The sequence below is a fragment of the Amblyomma americanum genome, chromosome 10 (assembly GCF_052857255.1).
Source record: "Amblyomma americanum isolate KBUSLIRL-KWMA chromosome 10, ASM5285725v1, whole genome shotgun sequence".
In the NCBI taxonomy this organism is placed as follows: Eukaryota; Metazoa; Arthropoda; class Arachnida; order Ixodida; family Ixodidae; genus Amblyomma; species Amblyomma americanum.
The window spans coordinates 123,335,681-123,347,469 of record NC_135506.1 but is presented as its reverse complement, the minus strand read 5'-3'; the positions used below and the strand labels follow the sequence as shown (position 1 = coordinate 123,347,469).

Below are 11,789 nucleotides of genomic sequence, written 5' to 3'. Positions count from 1 at the left end.
CGGAGCTTCAACCCCCATTAATCTGGGGTGGTTATTAGCTCTACGACGACAACACCCAGGGTGGCCCATTTTAATCGGTGGTGACTTTAACGCCCCTCATCCAGACTGGGGTACCCCACTTCAAGCCCTAGTGGCAGGCTTCTGCGCGACGCATTTGACGATGCGCTGTTTCTTTTACTCAGCCATCCAGATTTCGCAACGCCGAATGTGCGCAATGCTCGCAGTCCAACGTATGATTTGGACCTTACGTGGTGGTCAGGTCCCGGCAGCGCCTTGTGGCGCATGGAGCCAGATTGCTGGGGTAGTGACCACCATCCTATCATCATCGGTCTCCATCCACCAAGGGCCCGCCGATTGCGCTGTAGGTGTTCTGTGGTGAGTTGGGACACCTTTCGTACCGCCATCGATGATCTCTCTCTGCAACCATCTACACTACTTGTGGACTACACACAAACTGCGCTTAATAGGGCTTCTGCTCTGACCTGGACTGACGTCAATCGCCAGGCGCCTGATGCAGGTCTGCTTAACCTGTGGGTTGCTCGCCAACAAGCGGAGATGGCAGCTTCCAGAGACCCGATTTCTGCTCAAGCACGGACAAGGCTGAAATACCTTACTGCCAAGACTCGCAGATATAAACGCGATCTCTCGCAATGGCAGGGGCATTCGTGGTGTGAGGAGTTCTCGACAAAGTCATCGAATGCTTCTCTCTGGCAAACGTTCTGTGCAATGAAACATGGTTTACGTCATCCTGACTCAGCGGCCACAGCAAGCTTCGCAGCTAACTTAGCTCCGGATGAGTTCGCCAGAGAGGCAGCGCGGAAGGTTTTTCCCAAGTACGATGTGTTGCCTCCAGGGGTCATAGGAGCCCTCTTGGCTGCTATTACAGCATATGTCGATAATCTGCCATCTAAAGCCGACGCTGATTGAATTGCAAGACCATTTTTCATGCCCGAGTTACTTGCAGCGATAGATGAGGCCTGTCTGAAGACTGCGTCCGGTCCGGACTCTATTCCGTACGGGGTTTACAAGAATTTGAGTTCCGCTGTACTCCCTAACTCTTCGCCACCATTAACAAGGTATGGATAGAAGGCGTCGTACCAGAAACCTGTTAACTGGCTATTGGGATCCCCATCCCAAAGTCCGGGTAGCAGGCGACAGATCTTGGTAATTTCCGGCCTATATCCCTTGCGCCAACATGGTGCAAGCTTACCGAAACATTGCTTGCCACACGACTGTCATGGTGATTTCAGCACCATGGCTTGTACCACCCCGCCCAAACTAGCTTTCGTACATCCATAGGTAAAGAAGGTAGACTGGCTGTTATGGCGTCAGCAGTTCTGGCATCAACTCGCAGCCGCAACGTACATAATGTACTGGAAATTTACGTTGAAAAGGCGTACGATAATATCAGTCATGCTTCCATCCTTGAATCGCTCGACATGCTGTATTTCTCCGTTAGAGTGCGTAAATTTGTTAAACCTTTCCTTGAAGGCCGACACTTTGCCATACGCCTCAGTGGTGAGGCCGTCGGAACATCTATGCCTCTTTGCGGCGTTCCCCAGAGATCGGTGTTATCGCCAACATTACTCATTATTGCTTTTATCCCCCTTGCTTAGCGCTTAAATGATGTCTCTGAGATTAAGTTCTTATTGCATGCTGATGACATAACGGTGTGGAGCACTAACAGTGGCGTGATGATTCAAGCAGTAGCAGACATTTAGCCATAGATACTGCGTGAACTTGTGCTTCTTCAATTGGTCTTCAGCTTTCACTGAGCAAAACTACGTTCGTAACAGTCGCCAACCGCTATGGGCGCCGTAAACTAGCTGCAACCCTAATTCGTCTCCATCTATCCGGAACTACGATTCAAGAAAGTTTGACCGTAAAAATCTTGGACTTGACAAAACACAAGTCAGGAACAGGTACTGCTTGGCTTTCTCGGGTTAAAAAGCAATCAATTCAGGCGTTGGGTCTGATTAGACGCATTGCTCCTAAAACAGTCGGAGCCGGCTCTCATGTTGCACGACAGTTGGTGCGGGCGGTCGTGCAACCGCGCCTCGTTTACCAAGCCCAATTCAGCATTTGACAAGGGCTCAATGGGATCGTCTAGAAGCTGTTAATTGAGAGGCGATGAGGGTCATCACTTGCCTTCCCCTCATTACCCCGATCGTGGCACTCCAAGAACATGCGCAGCTGAATACAGTAGATGGGCTGGTGCAGCAACGACGCGATGCTCGCCGCCTAAAGTCGAGCCTTACACACACAACGTGTGCACTTAGGGCATATGCTTCATCGCACTCCATTATACAGCCGCCACCGCCAGTTATTCCTCCCTGGCGTTCTGTACAGCTAAGCGACGACAAACCAACTGATCTGCTTAGGCCATCATCTACCCGCGCGGCATCGTCATTTCGCGACCGAATAACAGAGCAAGACGCCAATCTGCCGCATGGCTCCATCGTCATATACGTTGACGCAAACATCCAGGCTTGCGAAACAACAACGGCAGTTTACTGTCCTTGCAAGCCTGCGCTGAACAAAACGTCCAATTTTCTCCTCTCAGAACCACATTCCTTCTGTGCGGAGATGCTTGCGGTTCAAGAGGCACTTAGCTCTGTGGTCGCCGTTCCCATGCTACCTACGGCCTGCACTGTCTTTCGCACCGACGCCATTTACGTGATACGCCTACTACGACGCGTCAATCGCCCCCCAGAAATCTTCCAAGACAACTATCGTCTAGCGGCACGACCCGCAGCAAATCCATATTGAGTGGGCCCGGCGTGGCCTCCTAAGCGCACAAAGCCGTGCAGATTCTGCGACCCGCCTCTCGACCCCAACCTCGTCCTTGCCTCAAGTCCTCACTCTCAATGACACTAACCTCCTTTTAACAAGAAAGGAACACCTCCGGCGTCGCACACGTGCTCTGATCCCTCCGTGTCCGGTAGTTCACCCCCATGGTCTTACCCGTGCAGAGGAGGTTGCGCTTCGGAGGATACGGATCGGGGCTGCCCTTACTCCAGCCGTGACATGCAAGTGGCCGCAATGGCTTGCATGTCGACGGCTAGTTGTATGATACTGAGGAAGTCCGCGCCGAGAACAGCTTTTCGAGACGTCAGCGATGATGAAGATCCAGCGAAACGTGCGGCACAATCCGAGGTTAAGCGTCAGGGACCGTTGGCCGAACGTGGGAATGAGGGAGTTGTTGATCGCTTGGAGCGGGGAGTTCTGTTCGTTGCGACGGTGTTCTGCCCAAGAGGCCGCTATGAGGCTGACTTGTGGTCCCGTGTCGACCAGGAAACGAGCGCCAGTAATCTTGTCAGAGACGTAAAAGAGGCGGCATGTCCATCCACCAGCAGCACTTGCCGCCGTCATTGGCAGGTAGCAGCGTTTCCCGACGAGGAGCTCGGGTGTGTGCACTAGCGGGCAGAGCTTCCTAAAATACGGTGGTACCAGGAGACAGCTGAGGGCGAGGTGGCTGGCTGCGCGTCAGACGGTTGGGATCCCGGAGATCGGCGGCGTGGCCTGAACATCGGCGGAGAATGGCGCGGAAAAGACACGAGGACATCGAGCCGCCAGGCAAGAGCAGCAAGTCGACATTCGATGCTGGCAAGCAGGGAGTCTGCTGCGGTAGTTGGAGTCGGAATAATTACAGTGCTGACGTTAGGGAGCCGTGAGTAGTCCGCAACACGGCCAGCGAGTTCAGCGAGCTTGTCAAATGAAACATCGCCCGCAGGTGCGAAGATGGGGAATATGTGTTGGGGAAGACGCTGAAGGAAAAACGCATGCACAAGTGGGTTGTGCTGAGCAGAGGAGTCAACAAGGTATCTAGGGTTGAGGAACTGCTGGAGCTTGCTACGCTTGGACACTGACTTGCGATCGATGATACCAGCCTTCAACGTGTCGAAAATTTGAGCCGAATCCCGAGAGCTGATGACGTCCAATAAGTCCTCAGCGACGACGGGAGGCAAGGACGACGCGAGGTGTAGGAACTTTGTTACTGGGTGGTGATACGTCGCAGCTGGAATTGCGCCTAAACATGCAGGAGCCAGGCAAAGGGGCTATTGGGCCACAATAGCGGCAGGCTGACTAGCTGGAACGTGGCCACTGAAGCACCGAGAAGCTAATCCTTCTGGGACGTTTCGCCGCCGGTAGGAAAGGTGGATGAGCCAGGGGAATCTATGAAAGATGATGGGGTTGCGTGTTCGAAGCTCGGTCGCCAAATCTGTCGGAGCTAAGGCAAGGAAGAACCAGCGTCGACAGCGTCGAGTTTCAAACTGTTTATTCGCGCTGCTCGCACTGCGGCTGCCTAGCCCAATTTTCTCTTTCTGGTCCGGCACCGCGTGCCATGTCCTGCGATCCGAGCGTGGCGCGAGGGGCGCTACAGGGCTCCCCTGCAGAGCGAAACCAAAGGAGATAAAACACAGTTATCGGATCTCGCGTGCAGTGTAGGTGCTGTGGTTCCTTTGGAAGGCAAACGTCAATGACTTGTGGTTCGTGATCACATGAAAGTCCCGGCTCTCCAAGAAGTGGCGAAAGTGCTTGATGGTGAGGTACACAGAGAGCAATTCTCGACCGAAGGTGCTGTATTTAGTCTCTGTCGGCTTCATATTTTGGGAGGAAAAACCGAGGGGCTGCCAACTAGAGGCGTGGTGCTCGAGAACTGCGCCGACGGGAATGCTCGAGGCGTCGGTGACTAGGCGCAGTGGAGCATCAGGAACTGAATGTCTGAGCAAAGTGGCGCCTGCAAGCGCCTTCTTGGCAGCAGCAAATGCAGCGGCAGCGTCATCACTCCAGTCAAGTGGCGCAGCAGAATCTTTTTTAGTAGCCAAAAGATCGGTCAGAGGCTTCAGGAAAGAGGCGCACTTCGGGAGAAAGCAGCGATGAAAGATAAGGAGGCCTTAGAATTCTCTGAGCATTTTGAGTGACGGGGGGGGGGGGGGGGCGGAAAAATCTTGAATGGCTTAGAATTTGCTCTCGAGAGACCGAATGCCATTGGAGTAATAAGGAGGCCGAGGAACTCTATTGTAGCTGCGCCCAAGAGCCACTTGTTCGGTTTGATGACGAGCGCATATCAATCATGTCGGTGGAAGAGGGCGCGCAGATGAGCTTAATGCTCAGTACCGGTTGAACTTGCCACGAGATCATCGATGTAAACGAACATGAAACCGAGGCCTCGCGCAACCTTGTTGATAGCCGGCTGAAAAGTGTATGCGGCGTTGCGCAAGACAAAAGGCATCTGCACGTACTCAATGAGGCCGAACGGTGTGGTAATGGCCGTCTTCGGAATATCAGCGGGCTCCACAGGAATTTGATGATAAGCCTTCACAGTGTCAATTTTAGAGAAGAACGTGCACAGGCACAGGGGCTATTGGGCCACAATGGCGGCAGGCTGGCTAGCAGGAACGCGGCCACCGAAGCACCTAGAAGCTCAGCCTTCAGGGATGGGTGGCCGCCGGTAGCGAGGGCGGAAGAGCCAGGGGAATCCGTGTAGTATGATGGGGTTGTGTGCTCGAAGCCGGGTCGCCAAATCTGCCTTAGCTAAGGCGAGGAAAAAGCAGCGCCGACAGCGTTGAGGTTCGAACTGTTTTTTTGCGCTGCTCGCGCTGCGGCGGCCTAGCCCAACTTCCTCTTTCTTCTGCGGCGCCGCGTGCTCCTGCCTGCAAGCTGAGAGTGGCGCGAGGGGCGCTGCAGCATTCATGGAGTAATCAAAAGGAAGAAACGGGTTTGGGCAGGACATATAATGCAAAGACAAGATATTCGCTGGTCCTTGGGTGTAACGGAGTTAATACCAAGAGAAGAGAAAAGTAGCAGAGGGCGGCAGAATGTTGTGCGGGCGGATGAGGTTAGGAAGTTTGATGGGTTGAGGTGGCCGCAGCTGCCAAAACACAGGCTGAATAGAAGATTCAATGGAGAAGTCTTTCCCCAGCTGTTGGCGCAGTTAGGTTGATTATGATTGTTTTGGGAGTAGGGTAAAGTAGGCTGCATTAGCCTGCTCACTAGAGAGGCCCTGTAATGTCACATGACACAGTTTAAGCGCCCTTTGTGATAAGAACGTGAATTTCTCTCAAGGCTTAATATCACCGACTGGTACAACTTCGATGGTGGAGAAGGTAACGCTGATATTGGAAGCCATTAACCGACGAAGGCAATATAGGTGACGTTAGAGCACTTCGTGACTGTGGGAATCTAAAGAAAGTGATCTCGACGAGTCCAGTAAACTTTACTACTTGTGTACACTGCAGCCACAGCTACGTAGTTATACCGTGTCTGGTGACACAGGTAGGGCAACAATGATCATGTTGAGGATGCTGTGGCTGTGTTGCAAATCTACTGCCATAGGTCTGCGAGAAGGACCATACATGATGGCCAAACAGAATACTTAAGTAGGTGAAGCACACATTTGTTTTTTTCGGAATATGTGTTATCAGAATATGTGCTTCGGAATATGTGGGCGTAATATCAACAGTCCACTTAACACAAACACTTTTTGGGGGCATTTACAATATGGTTGCCGAAATCTTGGCGATTTGTGGGGCAGACTGTTTGTGTTCTAGGGCTTAGATTGCGGAAGGTAAAAAGCGCGTAGTTTATTTTGGGTGCACCAGAGAAGAAACCTGAAGAAAAAGAGAAATCGGACTGGATAAACAGCAGTGGAAGCCCCCGAAGCTGGTTGTTTCTATGGAAACGTACGGAGCATATTTGGAAACAATGACGCACCTGGTCCCACGTGTGCAAAGCCACTTGTTATACAGATACCTAATCCACATTAATATGCCTGTGCTTAGGCAAATGAATCGCCCATTGATATGCCATAATGAGAAACGCACCGACTGCACCTCTAGTGTTTGAAACAGCAGATGTTATTCTAGAACGTTCCAGCAGATCTGTACTCGAAATCTAGACGACTGGTTTGCTGCCGAAGAACGCATCATCTACCCTTGAAAAAGAGCGAAAATGGCAAATTTCGGCCTTTTTAAAGGTATTTCAACCGCAGATAAGGCTTATATGGTTAACTTAGGAACAAAATCGGGCCATCACTTCTACTTTGAGGTACGTATGCTGAGTTTTTTATTTCTGCCCTTTTAACCTTTATGCAGCCAATGTTTAGAAGTTAGAAGGGAGGATTGTGAATTTCATTTCCTTTCAAAATGCAGACCTCATCGAAATGTTTGTTTTCGCATTGTTTGAGGATTTGTAGAAACGTCGAAAGTTTAATGTTTGCTGCCAGCTTATTTAAAGACTTCCAATTACTAATCATACAACGACATATTCAAGGCGTATTTGGGGAGACTTCGCAGAGAAAAAATGAAATGAAGAAAAGAAGAGTTACGCCAGACAGCTGTTTTCTTCAAGAAAGGAAGATCATCTGAAATCGCCTTTTTAGATATTTTACTATGTATGCGGTCACTCACAAAAAGCTGCAAGCACAGCCTGATGAGTACATGGAGCCGACTACAGGCAACAGTGACCGCTAAACTATAATTTCCATTATAGGGACGCGGCTGGTAAGAAAATCAAGCTCTTTTCATCGTAAGTTAGTAAAAATATTGTGCCAAGAAAATGTAAGAATTTCTTTATGCAAATTGTATAAAAAGTTAGAATTTGAATTAGCTCTGCTACACCAGGATATACGAAGCATAACCTGTCGGCTTACATAGTGTTCGATGGCGTCGGCATTGAGGTACATGGCGCTGGTGACAGAGAGATGTGGACTTCATGCATTTGCGCTGACAACGTTGCGGCAGGCACACGGCACTGCAGCAATAGGCCGCATCGTTCATTGGGTGAGCAACGTGTGGCGATCAACCATTAATTTAACTTCCACGTGCCAGGGTAGGAATATAGCTGCGCTGACTATCCAGTGTGCGAATTGCAGATAGCTTTGTGGTTTCTTCGGATAGCCGTTCTTGAGCGCTCTAGAGCGCTACGAAACGGGTGGTTGTATTCGGCTGGTCAAAGAAGAGCAATTGACATGTATTCGGCTGGTTCTTTTCGAGCGCCTCTGACTTGGAGCGCTCTGTGCCAGAGGGCTCTAAGTTGCTCTCACTTTCCCGACGGAGCAACGAAAGCTCGGCTGGAGATCACATCACGTGATAGCCACGTTTTCCGGTGTTGGGATCCGCGCCAAGCCAGGCCAAGCCAGTTCCGTAACCTGCTGCAGAATTTGGCGCCAAAGTTGTGTACCGGGTACCGCTGTGGTAAACTTTTTGGTTGTTTCAGCTCTGCTGAGTGCACGCACTTTTGCAGCATCATGTCGAAGCGGAAGCGCCTAGTGGCGTTATCGAAGCCATCAGTTCTTTTGTTAGCTGCAAATGACTGCACCGACAGCCGTTCCGACGAAGATGACACTCACGTGTATACAGCCATGCTCACAGAGCTGTTCACTGTGCCGGCTAAAATACCGAAAGTGACAAGTTACGTGGACACGCCGGTTCGACATTATTCTTAATCAGAGGTAAGCTCCAAGGTGCGGTCAATATTGCTAGCTTTAATTTACATGTTCAACAGTTCCGCGGGAATTTTCGCCTTCCGCGCAAGGCTTGCTACGAGCTTGTCTCCAAGTTCGAGGGCTCCAATTTCTATCCTTCAAGCAGAAATCACGGTGGCTCACCCGCTAAGACGGCAGAGGAGCATCTTCTTTCGTTTGTTTGGTAAGTTTTCTGAAATTTCCCCAGCATGATAAGTAGTGAAACAGTGTTCTTGCTCCACGCGAGGTGAATTTACAACAAGCATTCTTGCCGGGTTCGAGCTGAATTGCCGCCTGAAAACATCTTTAAAGCATTCTTTGTCTGTAGCTAGATTTCTTGGGCTGTGTCTTTTGCTCGGTTAGCTATCTCTAAAGGGGTCAATCTACAGCATAATAAGCTGACTAGTTGGTACTGCAGTGGTTAGAATTTTTCGTCGCTAGCGCACTGCTTTCCTGAATCCAACCGAGTTAAATACCCCACACATCGGCCTAAAGGGGTCACTTTTGCATTGATAATTCATGAAACGTGCAACGTGCATGAGTAACATTGCTTTATAATTGTAATCGCATCAAAGCAATCTTAATTCTATGTAGCACTTGCATTGCATCAACATACTCAAGAAAGCGGTACAATAATGGCTTTACTCTTGTTTTTCAGGTATGCAAGAAACAAAGCATCCATGCGAGAGGTTGCAGTACTCTTTAACATGGCAGAATCACCACAGATGGTAGTGATAGACAGAGTTCTTCAGTTTCTCTTTCATATACCACCAGAAGTCATCAACTTCGGAACCGCAAGGATGCCATCGCTAAGGATTTTGAAAACTTATGTACACTTACTGTTCTATTGAGTAGCACTATGCAAGTGCAGGCAGTAGACTTGACAGCCTGGGGAAGGTTGAGGTAGCTCAAAGTATCTAGTGTAGTTAACGACCTATCTTGCGCAAAAATCACTTTCTAGAGCAGCACTGATATGCAAACGCTTTCAACGTTTCATTTGAAGGTACCGCAATTACATTATGGATGTAAAATATTTGCATTTGTAATAGCACAAGGTATCGTTTTTATCTTCTTGATTTTCTCACCTTTTCCAGGTTGCTGGCTTCCCCAATGTGACAGGATGTGTAGACGGCACCTACATACCCATGCGCTGCCCAAAGAACAAAGTGCGGTCCACATGTGGAAACCGGCACGACCAGGTGTCTCTGACTATGCAAGGCATATGTGATGCAAATGCAAGATTTGAAGATGTGTTTACTGGCACGACTGGAAACATTCACGATGATAGAGTGCTAATGCTATCCTCTATCAGCAGTGATCTTCCAAAAATTTGTGAAGTAAACAAATATCATCTGCTCGGTGATGCGGCTTACCCCATATAGAGACTATGGCAACCTTACTGCAGCAAAAATTGCTTACAATAACCGCCACACAGCCATAAGAGTGAAACTAGAAAATGCGTTTGGGCTGCTAAAACAGAGGTTTCGGCAACTCAGATACATTGAGCTAACCATGATTGACAAGATAACACAGCTTATATTAGCATGCTGTGTCCTTCAGAATGTTTGCATTGATGCTGGAGACTCTACAGATGATCTGTTAACAGAGGAGGAGGTGGTAGAAAGAGCACTACACTTTGCCCAGCACTCATGCCAAAATGAAGTGGACCCTGAGCAATGTAGAGCGGGTCAGACGACACGTGAAAGTGTGCTACGTCATCTGGGGGAGCTGAAACGAGAGAAGCTAGTCGACCTCTTCCTAAGACGTGCTAGAATGAGGGTGCAGCATGGTGCAAACTAGGCAATGCTCCCCTTGCTTGCAACCGTGTACAGAGCTGTGGCTTTCTCTTTACATTCATTAAGGCCTTACTTTATCATTTTATTTTTGAGTTAATGTTATCTTATTTTGTGCAAGCTGTTATATTCTGCTCTTTACATTTGCCTTCACACTGTGAGCTTAGAAATTGCAGTCAATAAATTGCAGCTGGCTGTTTCATTCTTAGCAATGCAGTTGCAGTGTATTATTCGTGGCTGTTTTTGAAACAACTCACTTTCTGCTTCACAGTACTTTATTGCAAAGAGGTGAAATGACAATATTCAATTGTGCTCCAGACACAAACAAAACAAGCTGTAAAAAATAAAGTAGGAATTCGTAACATATGGTTGTGGATGGAAAAATTAAAAACAGCTGTGAACTGCTCCACAACTCTGTGTAAACAAGAAAACGATAAAGGAACACAGCTGCAGCTTAACAGCAATAAATAAAATATTGACAAATATGCTGACTATTGTATTAGTAGAGTAGTAGTGTAAACATTGCCAAGATGTGACGATGTCATGATGTCAGTCTTCGTGATGCAAAATTTTCTTCAGCGTTTCCATGCGCTCTGTATGTGCCCTAAGCAATTCCTTATGACGTTCCTCTCTTCTTCTCTCTCTATTCCTTTTTGGCTTCGTTTTCTTGGACAATTTCTCCCATTTTCTCAAAAAATAAATCCATCTGATTTGCTCGTGAAGTACTTGGCCGCATGCTTCTATCCGCTTTGCGCTTTTTGCACGGCCTGACTGTATCTGGTTCCTCCAAATTACTTTGACACAGATCCTCGGCGAACAAATTCTCAGGTGCAGTATCAAGCTCTGCAGAGCCCTGGCTACTATAGGATGAACTTTGCACATGTGTTGCTGTGTTTTTGTGACGGACATTTCCAATGCCTCGTTGCACCTCGTGCTCCAAGCTATCATCAATGGCCCTCATAGCGGAATATTCCTCTTTAAAAGTTGGCCGACAGGGAGCTTGTCCCGACGTTTTGTTGACCTTCTCTTCGCTATTCTTTCTTTTAGCTACAGTTTTAAATCAAGTTTCACACTGTATTGCAGTGCGCTTGGTTCCAAGGACCTCGTCTATCTCACGAACAATCTGCTCGTACATGGCGCGCTTTGTCCGGAACCTCATCAGTGGACCCACTTTCGGCGTATACAGCGCATATTTGTCAAGGAGGTACTTCGTTTCCCCAGAGGTCCAGGGCGCTGTGTGGAAAACAAAGAGAATACTAATACGTTTGGGTGTACTTGATGGCCTCGGCAAAACATTGACGCAGAAATTGAACAGCTACTTAATGCTAGCTACTGCAGTACATGCTTAATGCTACTGCAGTACAATAAAATCGATTTCATGCACAGCGGCTTCACATTACTCCCTGCAATGCACAACTTTTTAAGCGCACAAAGCCCAACTGCTCTAAAATGGGCATGGAAAATATTAAATAATTACTAGTAGTAGTATTTTTATTTGGCCATATAATACAATATGCCCTCGAGGTGAG

The 11,789-nt window shown here is 48.6% G+C and overlaps 1 protein-coding gene and 1 long non-coding RNA gene across 3 annotated transcripts in view; one reads left to right on the top strand and one right to left on the bottom strand.

The window, feature by feature from the left end:
- Positions 1–6,882: 6,882 nt before the first annotated feature.
- The window catches only part of LOC144106850 (uncharacterized), a 142,478-nt gene continuing 137,571 nt past the window's right edge, over positions 6,883–11,789 (top strand). For both annotated transcript variants that reach the window (XM_077639798.1, XM_077639797.1), the window contains exon 1: positions 6,883–7,050. In XM_077639798.1, the coding sequence (XP_077495924.1) occupies positions 6,955–7,050 (96 nt within the window). In that variant the 5' untranslated portion in view covers positions 6,883–6,954. The remainder of the gene's footprint in view (positions 7,051–11,789) is intronic.
- LOC144106852 (uncharacterized) overlaps positions 10,530–11,789 on the bottom strand; it is a 106,037-nt gene continuing 104,777 nt past the window's right edge. The window contains exon 3 of the long non-coding RNA XR_013309137.1: positions 10,530–11,493. This is a non-coding gene — a long non-coding RNA (uncharacterized LOC144106852). The remainder of the gene's footprint in view (positions 11,494–11,789) is intronic.